This window comes from Taudactylus pleione, unplaced genomic scaffold (genome assembly GCF_031769625.1).
Source record: "Taudactylus pleione unplaced genomic scaffold, aTauple2 ptg000471l, whole genome shotgun sequence".
NCBI lineage: Eukaryota > Metazoa > Chordata > Amphibia > Anura > Myobatrachidae > Taudactylus > Taudactylus pleione.
Window position 1 is genome coordinate 965994 of NW_028284873.1, and position 16436 is coordinate 982429.

General features: G+C 42.2%; 1 protein-coding gene across 1 annotated transcript; it reads left to right on the top strand.

Annotated features, from left to right (window-relative positions):
- The first annotated feature begins 207 nt into the window (after positions 1–207).
- On the top strand, positions 208–7102 carry AREG (amphiregulin). The gene is made up of 6 exons (XM_088448878.1): positions 208–365; positions 1589–1777; positions 4202–4394; positions 5393–5554; positions 5891–5989; positions 6860–7102. The coding sequence occupies exons 1-5, from the start codon at positions 311–313 to the stop codon at positions 5979–5981; spliced, it is 690 nt and encodes a 229-aa protein (XP_088305004.1). The 5' UTR covers positions 208–310; the 3' UTR covers positions 5982–5989; positions 6860–7102.
- The last annotated feature ends 9334 nt before the right edge of the window (positions 7103–16436 follow it).

Genomic DNA, 16436 nt, shown 5'->3' on the forward strand with positions numbered 1-16436 from the left:
CCGCTGCTGCCCACGGGTATAGTAATAATACAGCCAGCTGGGGGCTAACAAGCTAACACCTGTGTCGGATGATGGCTCAAACGCTATCGCTTCCTGTAGACAGGTACGCCCCCTCCTCTCCCCCATCAGCACTGTTCGTCATTCCTCGTCATAGCCCTTCCCTCGGCGATATATAGAAATATCCTCAGTCAGACAGTATAATAACCACTGACTGAGCTCAGCTGCTGCACTCACACTACTACTCTCCTGTCATCCAGGACCTCACACTACATCACAGCACAGCTAGATTTCATTATAGGAAGCACCAATCATGTCTTCTCATCTGTCACTGCTTCTTGTGTGGACCACTTTGCTTCTTTCCCTAGGTAAGTGCCTGTATTGTATAGCATTAGTTTCACTGTGTACCTTTTGCTAAACCCTAGAATTGCTGCTTATGTGAATGTTTTCATTACTGTTATTATTATCATTACATTTCATTTTACATTATTTACAATTGCATTATTCATGACTTGAGAGGGAGTCCTAATAATAGCTATTATTAGTTGGTTAGATAGTTCTCTCTGCAAATGAGAGGTAACCTGTTGCTATTGAATTTTCCATCTAGTTTGATTGTGTAATTCTATTCTAAAAACAATTACTTAGACAAATGCATTTATCTAGGACTTTACCCATGGAAAATTACTGTACGGTTTGAAGAGTTTCTCACACACAAAAAAGTAAAAACATTATATCTATATCTGTCGTAATCTCATCAGACACTATGAGGAGATAGGCTGAGGTTTGTGGCATGTCAGCGCTTGCCCGGAACATGCCATAAGATGGGGAAGTGTCTGTGATAAGGAGAACATGGCAATGGCATGTTCATGAATGAATTGAATCCTTTGGGAGTTTGCTTTAGTTAATATTGACTGTTGTTTGGTGATTAATGTTTATACGTGTATAATCAGTGACCACTGAAGTTACTCTTTAAAGTTGGGTAGACACTATAAGGACGGTGTGACCCAGAGATGTGCCGAGCAATGTAACTATGCATCTGCATGATCCAGTGTATGATGATGTGATGTAGTGTTACATGCTGCATGTAATTACACCGGATCGTTCATCTCATTCTCCCATCTGACGTGCAGGACAGCAGATGGGATGATGCAATGAACGACGGATCGAGCGTACACACTATACGATATGACCGATATATTGTTCAGTTGCGGATTGGAACGTCATCACTATTGTGCCTGAGCTATTCAATGCAGATAACTAAATAAAATAGACAGTACAGTATTTCTCTTTAGTAAGGTGGTGGGGCAATTGTGGCAGATGTACCTTGGAATATTTGTACACTGCGCTTTTATTTATTATTGCAGTTTCCAGATATTGCAGATGTTAGCCTCAGCACATATAAATTATATAGATGGTCTAGCTATAACTTTAGAGAAGAAGCTCTACTGGGTAATTATGTCATTTTGTATTAGAATGGGCTTGTCATAGCCAGCGTCTTTTCTTCCCTTCTACTTTAATGCGCCATGTGAAGTGACTACATGTGCATTCATTGTTTTGGTATTTTAAACATAACTTTGTTTTAAATCTGTAGCGTGCAAACACACAGTCCATTGCACTGTTATAAACTCCACGGAGAGTGAAATGAATGTGACAGTCTCTGCTGAAGGAGCTCGCATCTCTGATGAGGAGGAGAAGATACGTTATCTGAGCCATGAAGGACATAGTGAAGATGAAGAAGACGTGACAATCAGGGAATTTATCATAGATGATTCTATACGTGGTAAGTGTGTCCACTGTATCTCTAAGATCTGTACAACACTATATTATGTACTTTGTTTAGTGTTGTTCTGCTGTATAATATTGCATATTTGTTGTTCAGTAATTTGAAGAGCAGCATATCTTTAAACTAGTTGAACATAGCACTAAAATGTAATATAAATGACATATGCAGAAGGTATTCATTACCTGTACTTACATGTTAAGACTATAAATATTTGTAGTAATGTCAGGATTACTATGCACCTCTTGCTTAGTGGAGCCTAGGCATGATAGCATTAGCTAAGAACTAGATGATAATCATTACTTGATAGGTAATGGTCCTCATTCAACCCAATGTTCTGCCATAACGTGTCATATCAACTCTATTCCAATCAGCTATTGATTGTGTATAGCTTTATAAAGCACACACCCTACAGTGATCGGTCAATCAAAACTACTGTGTGCAGTCAGCCTAAGGCACATATATAATGAAATAAGGGTTTTGTGAATAACACTTGGAAGAGAAGCAGAAAAACAGAAATATAGATTTTAAAAAGTATATGCGGTTTACAGCTGCCCACGCAAAGTATGTCTGAACTGAAAACTCTGCGGCAATAACACTTAGTTTCTAGAGAGCTCTATTCAATGATTGCATTTAATCACAAAGTCTGCCATCCGTTATTTAATTATCCTGAACTGTGTGGGCCTAGAAACACATTGCAGAGGTTTATTGCACTGCCAGAAGTGAATCATTGAATACTAGACTCACTACCTTCTCATCAGCATCTGGGACCCTATGTGTCAAACATATTTTATTTTTCAAGCTATTTTAAATCATTACAGCTGAATATACTACTATAATATTCTTGCTTATTTAGAAACCTTTAATCAGTGTTGTCAAATAAATGCAGTTTTGTGCATTATATACTTACAACTATAAATGTGTTTATCACTTTTACAAGGTCACACCTTTTTGAGTTGGAGGATTAACATTAAATGCCTGTTAATATAACACTTCCAAATGGGATATAGTCGGCATCCCGGCTGTCGGTCAAAATAATCCTGACGGCAGTCGGAATCCCTGCTCCAGAATCCCGACCGCTGGTTTCCCGGCGGTAAGTATTAGGGGAGGGTTAGCTTTAGAGTTAGGGTTAGGCTGCGAGAATGGTGGGATATGGTTTATGGTTAGGCTACTTACCTAATCCTGTCTCTCTGGATGCCACTGTTTTTGTATTCTGACCACCGGCATCCCGCCCGCTGGGATCCCGTACCCAACCCCTTACAAACTTATGCTTCATTTTTCCTGATCCAGAATATACCAAAAGACATGTAAACCTTTGTTTAAGGTTGTTTAACTAGGCCACAATGATGCTATTCACATCAAAATGCATCATGGCCCTGCACCACACTCTTCACTGCATGGTGTTCTCTACTGGATTCTAGGGGAACTACCCAAAATTTAGGAGTCTCCCAGACAATCTGGGAGAGTGTGACATGGAGCAGAAAGTAAAGATAGCCCTGCCCAAATGGACTGACAAGTGTGGGAAAGACTTGATACATAATGTAGATGAAAAACAATTGTAGCTGTTGCTATGGAATATTATAAAGTTATAGTTTATATACAAGACTATAAGATAACTCTGATCACTTTATGTGGGCAATAAAATGTCCCAAGTTAACAATGGCTAGAACTTTGTAAATTGTAATTCATGAGAACCAATCAAACTTAATGAAGGAGATTAGAATGCAGTGAGTACAGGGATTTTTAATCAGACTGAACGTGCTAGATTACAGTGTTTAAGTGTGGATGAAGGGAGAAAGCTGTGTGTTGTAAAACCTCACCTCAGTGACTCACCGCGTGCTAATGAAACATGTCTAACTGCACAATATCCTAGTGACATGACCTCCTCCCAACCCTTCCTTCAGGGCTTATGTGTACAGAATTTGTGCACATTCTTGGAAAAGTGACACTTCCGATTGAAAACTATTTAAACTAAAGTGACTACCTTAGGAGGAGGGTGGTCTGTAAAATGTGATGTAGTGCTTAACAGCATTTGGGAGCTTTATGGAAGCAAGTTGCTTCGGAAAAGTCCATCTTACAAGTGTATTGTAGGTTAAAACGTATGTACATAACTAACATTCTTCTAGGTAACTCATATTTGATGCTCTAGATATCGTACCATAATAGTTATCAAGAAATATGGTGCGTATATTTAAAAGCTTTTTTTTAAAGCCAATTACTCACTATTAATTGCCCTATACCGATTAACATATTGCATTTTACTTTTGAGGTCTCTAGAACCATAGAATATGATGGCAGATAAGAGCCTCTTGGTCTGTTAGTATGGCTTTCTTTTTTTTTTAACCTTTTGGTAGCCTCAACCCTATTGGATTCTTAGTATACCAATCTACAGTATACTAATAGCGACCTTTTTTTTTTCCCCAGTACAACCAGTGATTAAGCCTGACAAAACAGAGATCACAACAAAGAAAGCAGAAAAGAAAAAGGGAGATAAAAAAAACAAAAATGGACAAAAAAAGAAAAAGAAGAAGAAGAATCTTTGCCAAACTACACATGCTAATTTTTGCGTTCATGGAGAATGTAAATACCTGACGAATTTGCACGAAGTTGCATGCAAGTAAGTTTCTATGCTACAAAACAAACACCTTTTGGTCATACTGTATGTCATAATCTGAACACCACACACTGGGCCTCTTGATAGTTAGGGGTAGATTCAAGGAGAAGGTGCAGTGTTGAGTTGGTAAAACAAAAGTTCCCTCACTCAACTACAAATTGTTCTCTTTACTGGATTGCTTTTAACTCTAAATAAGGTACTTTGTGTTTTCAGTGGTGGTTTAGAATTGTTAAACAAAGATTCAGTATAAAACAGACGCTAATATCTGCTTTAGTGGTTGACTGAGCCTTTTCAATGTCTACACTGTGGTCTATGCTTAGTGAAACTGCTACTTAACAATATGACTCCAAGTATGCCAAACATGAGACCTCTGCTAGATTTAAAGAGAATACAAAGCAGTTGTTTTGAGCCCAGGGAGCAGAACGGCATTGTGCGTGCTTCTAGGTCGCCTGTTCTAGCCCAATAAATTACCTATAAATAAATGAAGTCTGTTTAATTGAGAAACTTGCACAGGGGCAGAAAGGTGTTCAGTGAAAAAAAGGTGCACCCTATTTTCCACACTTCTGGATATGGCTTGAGGGGGAAATACTTTTTAAAAAGAGATAAAAAATAGGCATGCCTGATATAACCTTAATGACAGGTAATATCTAACAGACCACTTTGCAAACATAAGCTACTTGTGCGAGCATTCCCGTAGTGACAATAGAGCACCCTCATAGCTTCTGTACATGAATAGCTACCTCTGAAATGACAGCGTATGAAGCAGTTAATGTAGATCTTAGCTGACAGTGCTTTTCCTAGACAGAAACAAGATCACTTTGTATTTCGTGTATGACAGAGCTTTTTCAGGAACAGTTCTTCTCTCTTTTTTTTTTTTTTTTGTAAAATCCAATTTTCCGGTAGCCATTGTTAGAGCCTTTGATATGTCTGATAGCGTTAATTTACCGGTGCTCACTTACAGTGCTATATGTATTAACACAGAGGTTTTCATCTTTCCTCAGATGTCACCAGCATTATTTTGGTGAGCGTTGTATTGAACGATCCATGAAATCCGAATCTGGTGAACAAATGAGCGATATGACAACAACAACAGTATTAGCAGTCGTAGCTGTCCTGCTATCCATCATCAGCATTACTGCCATTATCATCATTATCGTTGTGCAGTAAGTATAATGCTTTCCTTTTCATTTACACTTGTTCATTAGTCATTGTAGAAATCTAGATGTAAGACTTCATTAGTGACAGTCTTCACAAATCTTAGGGGTCTATGTACTAAGCCTTGGGGAGAGAGAGAGAGAGAGAGAGAGAGAGAGAGGAAGTGAATGGAGATAAAGTACAGCCAATCAGCTCCTGTCACTTTACAGATTGTGTTTGAAAAATGACAGTTAGGAGCTGATTGGTTGGTACTTTATCTCCATCCAATTTATCTCTCTCCAAAGGACAGACCTGTGATTTTTGCTTGTATAGCCTATTAACTTTACTATCTGTTCTTTCTCCAGTACACGAAGGAAATACTCCTCTTATGAATGTGAAGCAGAAGAAAAAAAGAGATTAGGACAAGAAAATGGAAGCGAGGAGGTTGATGTTTGAAGGAAAAAGTGAGTGTTTAAAAATAGTAAATATCTATGGAATGTACCTCTCTTGTTTATACGGTAATGTATCTTGACGCATGCGTATTGTAGTTTACTGATAATCACTCAACTCCGCATTGCGTACAATTCTGAATCAGACTAATAATTGTGTACAAGAAAACACGTACTTAGGGTGTTTCTAACAAGTAACCTAATAAAAAAAAAAACTAAACCCTATAGAAAATTAAAACAAACAAGTATCCTCCTATAATTTTAGTTATGGTATTATTAGGTATTGAGTTGATATTTGAATTCTAATTGTAAAAGTTACAACAGAGGCTCCCCAACAGTCCAGGTTTTGGAGATATTCATGGTTGAGCACAGGTAACTTAATTAGTACCTCAGTCAATTTAATTTAACCACCTGTGCTCATCCATGGATAGCTCTAAAACCTGAACTGTTGGGGAGCCTTGAGGACCGCGTTTGGGAACCTCTGAGCTACAACATAATCAGAACTGTTGCCCATTTCTTTTAGCCTGATGGCATTTGTGATGATTGCAGCAGGCATACAGCTCCTATCCATCTATGGAGTTTACTTACTAAGCCTTGGATGGAGATAAAGTCCCAACCAATCAGCTCCTAACTGCCATGTCAAATTCTGTGTTTGAAAAATGACAGGAGCTGATTGGCTTGTACTTTATCTCCATTCACTTTATCTCCATCCAAGGCTTAGTAAATAGACCCCTATATTTGATAGGGAAGGACAGAGATAACACTATATGATTGGTTCCTCAGTTTGACAAGCGTCAGATCATGCCAGATAACTAAAATATTTGTTGCTTCTATTGACAGTAATCTTTACACTAAAGCTAATATACGCATTTTTTTTTCTTTTAGAATTCGCTCAGAATGTAATAAGCACTGCCAAACCTATCAAACAGTGAATGTGAAGAGATGCTTCTGTTCTTGAAGATGACCCTGCATATATTTATATAAATAACAAAAATATATAATATATTTTTTTATAAAAAAAAAACACAAAAATAACAAAAATATTTATTTTTATTTAATATTTTAATGTATTGAACACATAAATATTTGATATATATGTTAATATTTTATTAAACATTTTGTACTTTTGCTGATGTTTTGTTTTGTAACTTATTAATTTGGTTAGCCTCAATTCACTTGTGTCTTTTGCAAGTGTCATTTTAAAAGTGTCACAGGAAACAGGTGCTAATCAGATGTTTGTACCCAGAGTGGCCAAATGCTGATATTGAATCAATAAAGAAAAACGATTGTGACAATATACTAGATGTTTCTCGGTACTTTTAAAGGATTACCTTCAACTTTTGTCCTGTTGCTAATGGTACAGCAGAACCCCTCACGTTAATATTATTAGCTTATATAGGGAGTGCAGATGTAATATCTCGTGATAAGCCAAATAGTTGTACCTAAGCTTTGGGGAAAAAAAGTGTTCTGGTTGTTTGACAGTGAGTGCGGTCATACCTGGAAATGTGTGTCTGGCGTTTACTCTAGTTGCAAGCCCTCAAAACAGTAGCAACCCAGCAATCCTTAGACCCACAGGTGATTGTGCTATAGTCAGCAAATTTTAAATTGCAAAATTAGTATGTTCCTAGAATGTCCAATTGTCTTTTTCAGAGGTAGCTAATAAGGTCGAATCCTCGTAGTGCTGGGCAGTGTGTTTACTTTACCCTTAAAGGAATATACTATTTATCAGTAGTCTTTGTTTAGCAGGCAGCATCAAATCAGTTTATCTGTAAGTTCTGCCGTCTTGTCACTGTAGGATAGCACACATCATGCCCATAATTTACCTGTCTTGACATGTTGGTTGTAGCCAAAAGTTTTAAAGTTCTATGCCCAGGAAAAAATATATTCCAGGACAGGTCGTTCCATCAGCCTTTTGTTTAGTCATTGCCAAATTATAGAACGCCCAGGTGTCTTCTAGCATTGCCTAATTATTCTGGCTGATTGCTGGGAAATAATTACCAGTAGCTACTTTACCTGCCCTCTATAAAATCTCTGTGTATAACACAATACCATGTCTATTCTCTTATCATTTCACACGTTTTCATTTGTAAAGAATATGACGTTTGTGGATAATAATGTTCATCTTTGTAAAGGTCTGTGTTTACCAAAATTGTTGCATTGTACTTCTTCATTTATTAAATAAGAGATTGCGGTTATAACAATGGGGTGTATCGTGCAACATTTTCCCTGAATCTTCTTCAGTTGTATGTATTTAAGTTGCTTTACTGCCTTGTACAAAACAACGAAGAATATAAGGATTTCGAAAATGACTAAAAAAATTCAATCCACTACTTGAGTAATTATGCATTGCTTCATTCCTACTTTGCTTATTATCACATGCCACTTTGAGATATTTGAAGGGGACAGTGACAAACATATTTTGTCACAATTGACATTGTAGTGGGTTTATAACACATTTACAGGATCTAGTGGTAGTACTTTCACAGTTACTTCATGTTAATTACAAGGAAAAATTTATTTAACCCCCCCAAATAAACAAAAAACAGTCATAGGATGCTGGTTCAGAGAAATCTATGCTTGCCTCAAATGTTTTACAGTGTAACACATCTAACAAATTGTTCAAAGAGAAGGTCAATACCATTTTTTGTGACACATACATTTTGCTTAGCCATTAAAAGGGGATGTAGTTACCATCTGCGAGGTTTGGATGCCGCTACTGTGCATTCAAATAATTAATCTGATATGACAGTATCAGTGGCGACTAACAGGGAGCTCAGAGACACATAAATAAAGGTAGATTTACACATATATAGAAATGCAGAGTTCTGTGTGCGCACAAATATGTATTGCTGGTATTAGATAAAATGTCACATGTACCTGTCTATTCTTGACTGGAAAGCCATGTATGCTGTGTGTAGGGCGCATTAGGCGATGCATGCTGTGTGTAGTGCGCAGTAGGCCATGCATGCTGTGTGTAGTGCGCATTAGGCCATGCATGCTGTGTGTAGTGCGCATTAGGCCATGCATGCTGTGTGTAGTGCGCATTAGGCCATGCATGCTGTGTGTAGGGCGCATTAGGCCATGCATGCTGTGTGTAGGGCGCATTAAGCCATGCATGCTGTGTGTAGGGCGCATTAGGCCATGTATGCTGTGTGTAGGGCGCATTAGGCCATGTATGCTGTGTGTAGGTCACATTAGGCCATGCATGGTATGTGTAGGGCACATTAGGCCATGCATGCTGTGTGTAGGGCGCATTAGGCCATGCATGCTGTGTGTAGGGCGCATTAGGCCATGCATGCTGTGTGTAGGGCGCATTAGGCCATGCATGCTGTGTGTAGGGCGCATTAGGCCATGCATGCTGTGTGTAGGGCGCATTAAACCATGCATGCTGTGTAGGACACATTAAGCCATGCATGCTGTGTGTAGGGCGCATTAAGCCATGCATGCTGTGTGTAGGGCGCATTAAGCCATGCATGCTGTCTGTAGGGCGCATTAGGCCATGTTGCGCTGTGTAGGGTCATTAAGCCATGTATGCTGTGTGTAGGGCACATTAGGCCATGTATGCTGTGTGTAGGGCACATTAGGCCATGTATGCTGTGTGTAGGGCACATTAGGCCATGCATGCTGTGTGTAGGGCACATTAGGCTATGCATGCTGTGTGTAGGGCACATTAGGCTATGCATGCTGTGTGTAGGGCCCATTAGGCCATGCATGCTGTGTGTAGGGCGCATTAAGCCATGCATGCTGTCTGTAGGGCGCATTAGGCCATGTTGCGCTGTGTAGGGTCATTAAACCATGTATGCTGTGTGTAGGGCACATTAGACCATGTATGCTGTCTGTAGGGCACATTAGGCCATGTATGCTGTGTGTAGGGCACATTAGGCCATGCATGCTGTGTGTAGGGCACATTAGGCCATGCATGCTGTGTGTAGGGTGCATTAAGCCATGCATGCTGTGTGTAGGGCCCATTAGGCCATGCATGCTGTGTGTAGGGCGCATTAAGTCATGCATGCTGTCTGTAGGGCGCATTAGGCCATGTTGCGCTGTGTAGGGTCATTAAACCATGTATGCTGTGTGTAGGGCACATTAGGCCATGTATGCTGTGTGTAGGGCACATTAGGCCATGCATGCTGTGTGTAGGGCACATTAGGCCATGCATGCTGTGTGTAGGGCACATTAGGCTATGCATGCTGTGTGTAGGGCACATTAGGCTATGCATACTGTGTGTAGGGCCCATTAGGCCATGCATGCTGTGTGTAGGGCGCATTAGGCCATGCATGCTGTGTGTAGGGGCATTAGGCCATGCATGCTGTGTGTAGGGCGCATTAGGCCATGCATGCTGTGTGTAGGGCGCATTAGGCCATGCATGCTGTGTGTAGGGCGCATTAGGCCATGCATGCTGTGTGTAGGGCGCATTTGGCCATGCATGCTGTGTGTAGGGTGCATTAGGCCATGCATGCTGTGTAGGGCACATTAAGCCATGCATGCTGTGTGTAGGGAGCAGTAAGCCATGCATGCTGTGTGTAGGGAACATTAGGCCATGCATGCTGTGTAGGGCGCATTAAACCATGCATGCTGTGTGTAGGGCGCATTAAGCCATGCATGCTGTCTGTAGGGAGCATTAGGCCTTGTATGCTGTGTGTAGGGCGCATTAGGCCATGTATGCTGTGTGTAGGGCACATGAGGCCATGTATGCTGTGTGTCGGACACATTACGCCAAGCATGCTGTGTGTAGGGCACATTAGGCCATGCATGCTGTGTGTAGGGCACAGTAGGCTATGCATACTGTGTGTAGGGCCCATTAGGCCATGCATGCTGTGTGTAGGGCACATTAGGCCATGCATGCTGTGTGTAGGGCGTATTAGGCCATGCATGCTGTGTGTAGGGCGCATTAGGCCATGCATGCTGTGTGTAGGGCGCATTAGGCCATGCATGCTGTGTGTAGGGCGCATTAGGCCATGCATGCTGTGTGTAGGGCGCATTAGGCCATGCATGCTGTGTGTAGGGTGCATTAGGCCATGCATGCTGTGTAGGGCGCATTAAGCCATGCATGCTGTGTGTAGGGTGCATTAAGCCATGCTTGCTGTGTGTAGGGAACATTAGGCCATGCATGCTGTGTAGGGCGCATTAAGCCATGCATGCTGTGTGTAGGGCGCATTAAGCCATGCATGCTGTCTGTAGGGAGCATTATGCCTTGTATGCTGTGTGTAGGGCGCATTAGGCCATGTATGCTGTCTGTAGGGCGCATTAGGCCATGTATGCTGTGTGTAAGGCACATTAGGCCATGTATGCTGTGTGTAGAGCACAGTAGGCCATGTATGCTGTGTGTAGGGCACATTAAGCCATGCATGCGGTGTGTAGGGCACATTAGGCCATGTATGCTGTGTGTAAGGCACATTAGGCCATGTATGCTGTGTGTAAGGCACATTAGGCCATGTATGCTGTGTGTAAGGCACATTAGGCCATGTATGCTGTGTGTAGAGCACATTAGGCCATGTATGCTGTGTGTAGAGCACATTAAGCCATGCATGCGGTGTGTAGGGCACATTAGGCCATGTATGCTGTGTGTAGGGCACATTAGGCCATGTATGCTGTGTGTAGGGCACATTAGGCCATGTATGCTGTGTGTAGGGCACATTAGGCCATGTATGCTGTGTGTAGGGCACATTAGGCCATGTATGCTGTGTGTAGGGCACATTAGGCCATGTATGCTGTGTGTAGGGCACATTAGGCCATGTATGCTGTGTGTAGGGCACATTAGGCCATGTATGCTGTGTGTAGGGCACATTAGGCCATGTATGCTGTGTGTAGGGCACATTATGTTTGTTTTTTCTTTCATAGTATTAAACAATTACCTATTCAAGAAAATATCAGATTGCTGCAATCAATCTTTAATAATTATTACTTATCCAATTCTATGATTGTTTCCCATTAAAATATTGCTAAAACTAAGCAATGAACATTAAAGCAACTTTTTATGCTTATTTAATATTTAGGGTTCTGAACTGAACAAAGCAGGTTAAGATTACCTACCATTTTTTGCATTACCCTCTTGTCTTTTCTTTCACAATTAATATTTTGGATAGTGACACATTCTACAGGCCCTCAGTACACTTTTCCTCTCTGAGTGTCCCAGTCGTGCCGACCATCTCGCACCGTATGGTGTATAGATGTTAGGTGTACCAGCATCTCGTATGAGGGCACATCTGTACTTTTAATACAAAACACTTCCATTTCTTGTCACTCTGGGAGCGTGCTCAGCTATATTTTGGCTAGTGCCACATGTACTAAAGCAAGGGTAGGCAACGTATGGCACGCAAGCTGCTGTGGAACTACATGTCCTAGCATGCACTGCCACAGGGTATGCTAAAATTTTGGCAGGGCATGCTGTGATGTGAAGTTCTAAACAGCCGGTGTGACACATGTTGCCTACCCTTGCTTTAGTGCCTACATACTGAATTCCAGCATCAAGAAACCCAAAAATCAAACAGTATATTTTTCTGCACATAGCAGGCATTATCAGGCAAGTTAATGTTGCATAATTACTGATACGCTCTTTGAAGACTGGCTACATGCAGAAAAATATAGTATATATGGCAATTTGCCAGTGCCTAAACACACTGCCACACCAAGCAACAGTGTTATTACTACTCTTTTAATACAAAACACTTCCATATCTTGCCACTCAGCGCTCCCTAAGCTGCTGGGCTGCCCCTTTACATAGAGCATACTTGCCTACTTTTGAAAACTAGTTTCAGGGAGATTGCAAGTGGTAGCAGAATGTGCCACTGAGGGGGGCGTGTCATGTTCCGCCCAAAGGGCGTGTCTAGCTCCACCTATGGGTGTGTCTATCTATTGTCATTCAGGATATCCAGAAAATTATATATATATATATATATATATATATATATATATATATATATATGACTGTATCTAGGATACAGGCCTGTGACGCTCAGCACCCAGCCACCATGGACTATATATTTATATAGATATATGATGCAGTTACCTTTCCTTTCCTTGATGAATAGGCCCCTGAAAGTGGACTCACTGACAGTGCACTCTCCACAAACTACATGCATGTAAATTCTCAGTGATAGCTTAGTGGGATGTTGTATTAAAACATTACTGGACTTGTTGATGTTGACACACACACATCCGGTCACAGGCATACAGAACTGCACTCTGAAAGGGCACTCACTGACAGCCATACATTTATTGGCTGTCAGTGAGTGCACTTCCAGAGGCAGTTCTGTATGCCTGTGACACTCAGCACCCAGCCACCATGGACAATATATTATATACATAACGCAGTTGCCTTACTTTGGAGCCGGCCACCATGGGGGAAGTAAAGGTCACCACACACCACTGACTGCTGCCCGACACCCAATCACTGCAGCGCAGCTGTTACCTCCGCCGGGGGCCGCCGATGAAGCCGCGGGTATGTGTGCACTCAGGGGCGGATTGGGAACTAAAAGTGGCTCTGGAAAAATTTCTAGAAGAAGCCTCACGTGGGTGGCATCAAATCAATTGTAGGCGGAACCAACACCAAAGTAGGTGGGTTTAGTTACACAAACAAAAGGCGATGCATGTCACAGTAGCTGGACCTAACACACAAAAAGGTTACAAAGTATTGTGCTATAGCAGACGTATTTAAGAAATGAAAACTGGGGTGACATTTGATCCTCTACACTCACCAAATATATTTTTATAGCAATTATAGCGACTTCAAACAACCTCTATTAAAAACAAGGAATGCTAGTTCCATATATATTGCTATAGCTACATCATTACCTGGAACATTATAGCTCTAAATAACCAAATATTCCCTGTCACCTCCACCATGGTAGTTTGACATGAAAGTTGTTTGCTCTCTACTATATAAATATATATGTCAGACCTTATTAATTTGGAACTTGTTGCAAGTCCCCACAAGGTGTGCAGAGCCGGTCACCACCGCAAAGGTTACTCCAGGGTGTGACGTCAGTGCAGCTTATATCACACCTTAAGTACATGTGACATCACAACAGCTGCAGGACTATAAATAGAGTAATAAAGTGGAGGAATCATGTTAACCCTTTCAGTGTCATAGACCATCGCGACCATCGGGGCTTACGACGAGACCCTAGGGTAGGGTCTCACTTGTCGTAAGCCCCGGAGAGCTTCTGGCTCTGTCAGAGCCGGAAGCTCTCCACTGACATCACTAGTGATGTCAGTGGGGCCTCCCCCAAACGGCAGGCGTTCCCATGGGAACGCCTCCGTTTGGGCTGCCACCCCCCGGCCCGCCTTCCAAACGGGGCGAGCTGTCAATCAACATCGACAGCTCGCCCCCTTTGGAAAGAGACCCGCTACGACCGGCGCTGTCGGTCGTAGCGGGTCTCACGCATGCGCACGAACGAGCCGGCTCCCTCGTGCGCATGCACACTGGACAAACATCGAGGCGGCCGTGCGGTCGTAGACCGTACGGCCGCCTCTGAATGAAGCCCACAGTCCCCACAGTCAGCATATCTTTACCTGACCGCAGTTCCTCCCCCACCTGCAACCTGCCCGAGACTGCTGCTCCATATGACCTGCTGCCCGATATACTACACAGTTACTGATAATATTTATATATTGAATATACAGATAGTATGGAGGAGAGGAAGCAAGAAGAATGATATCACTGCTTCTCTCTGCAGAGGCACCTCTGATTGGCCAGGAGTCAGTGAAAGGAATGGAGAGTATGGGGAGGAGGCAGGAAGACAGCAGTCACTGCTTTTCTCCCTTCCGAACATAGGTGCTAGAATGGGGAGGGGGGCAAGGGGGCATCTTGCCCCTCCAAAATTTTTATGAGTGGTGCCAGGGGCACATAGAGTGCACAAGTGTAGTGCATTGCTGGCAGCTGTGTAAGTTGATACCATGAGATACCACAAAAGGTCAGAGAGGCATGTGTTGAGCTCTGTTTGGTGGTAGTCATCACATGCTTCTCTGACCCATGGAGGAGATCAGCAGCAGCCTTAGAAGGGGCTTCATCAGAGCCAGATAGTAGCTGCTGGGTAAGGATGGCCATCGGTAGGTTAACCTTCATTGTCGCCATCAATGGTACCATTGGTGGTTGACATAGATGGTATGAAACTATCGGCTGTGAATCACCGATGGTTTCATCCACAGATGGTTATCAGCTACAGTCCGGGCAGAGGGCCAATCAGGGAGTGGTGGTTGGGATTCGCAGGATGTGTCGGGGGTGTACCGGCACAGAGAGAGAAAAAAAACATTGCTTGGCTCTGTTCCATCAATGGTGGTGAACCATTGGATCTCCGCCATCGATGGCAGAACCGCTGGCTATCTGTGGTTAACCATCGATGTTGGCCATCCCTACTGCAGGGTCTGTGTAACATGTGCTGAATGCTGAATAAGAATAGAGCCCCCCGTAGTGAACAGAAGCAATAAGGTATGTACCATTGGCCTGATTCAGCAGAGGACAGAAATGCAAAGCTGCATGTCCTTGCTGCATCTGCGATTCCAGCACCGTGACCAAGGAAGCAGCCTGGGATCACCATCGCAACCACACCCCTGTTTCCGGGACATGGAGATAAAAACAAAATGTGTATAGATGGGCCATCAAAATATAGATATAACAGCTGGCAACATCAAGACACAACACTGTCCCTTAAAAGCCTCAGTTATTGTGGGGATGTAGTCAAGGTTTATAGAAGCGACCTAATGCATTTCAAAATTATTAGTATATCTACAGGTGAACCACCTGATGAAGGCCGAATACAACTTATTTTTAATATTATGCTGGAGGGTTGGTGCAAAGATGCAGTGGCTGATTATAATAGGATGGTGCAAACCACGCAGGTGTTCCTATGGTAATACTATAGCTATGGTACGGTGTTGTCAGGGGCCTGCTGTCCACACAGTCTGACTGTTAGTATCTGGTGGGCAGTAATAAATGGTAAATGGCACAGTAGATGGCATATGACGCTACCTGACATATTATATTCCTCTGATCATTCTAATCTCTCTTTTATCTGTTAATGGCATTTAATATCGATTATATGTTAAGTTATTTTAGTGAATATGATCCCTAGAATTAAAACACTGTTTAGGAAGGGGATGTTAGACAAGATCTTCCAAATAATGTAGTGCCTGGAAGCCCTGTTGCTATGTGGCACTGCAAGAAGAATGATAGAAAGAATATGTGTGGTGAGCCTTGATCATGTACATTTCATGTGTAGTCAGTATTAACATATGGGGTACCCAAGCCGTAACTATGGGTGCAAGGCTAAGGGGATGTGGCACCATCACTGCCCCAATGGCATCTGTATTTGGCATGGTACCTTTAGTTTTGATATACACAAGAGAGACACCTGGTGTGTCACATGTGCGGAGGGAGGGGAAAGCCCTTTGCACATTATTGCTCTGCTACATTATTGCTCTGCTACAAACAGTGCTGAAAACAGATGGATCTCTGCGTATG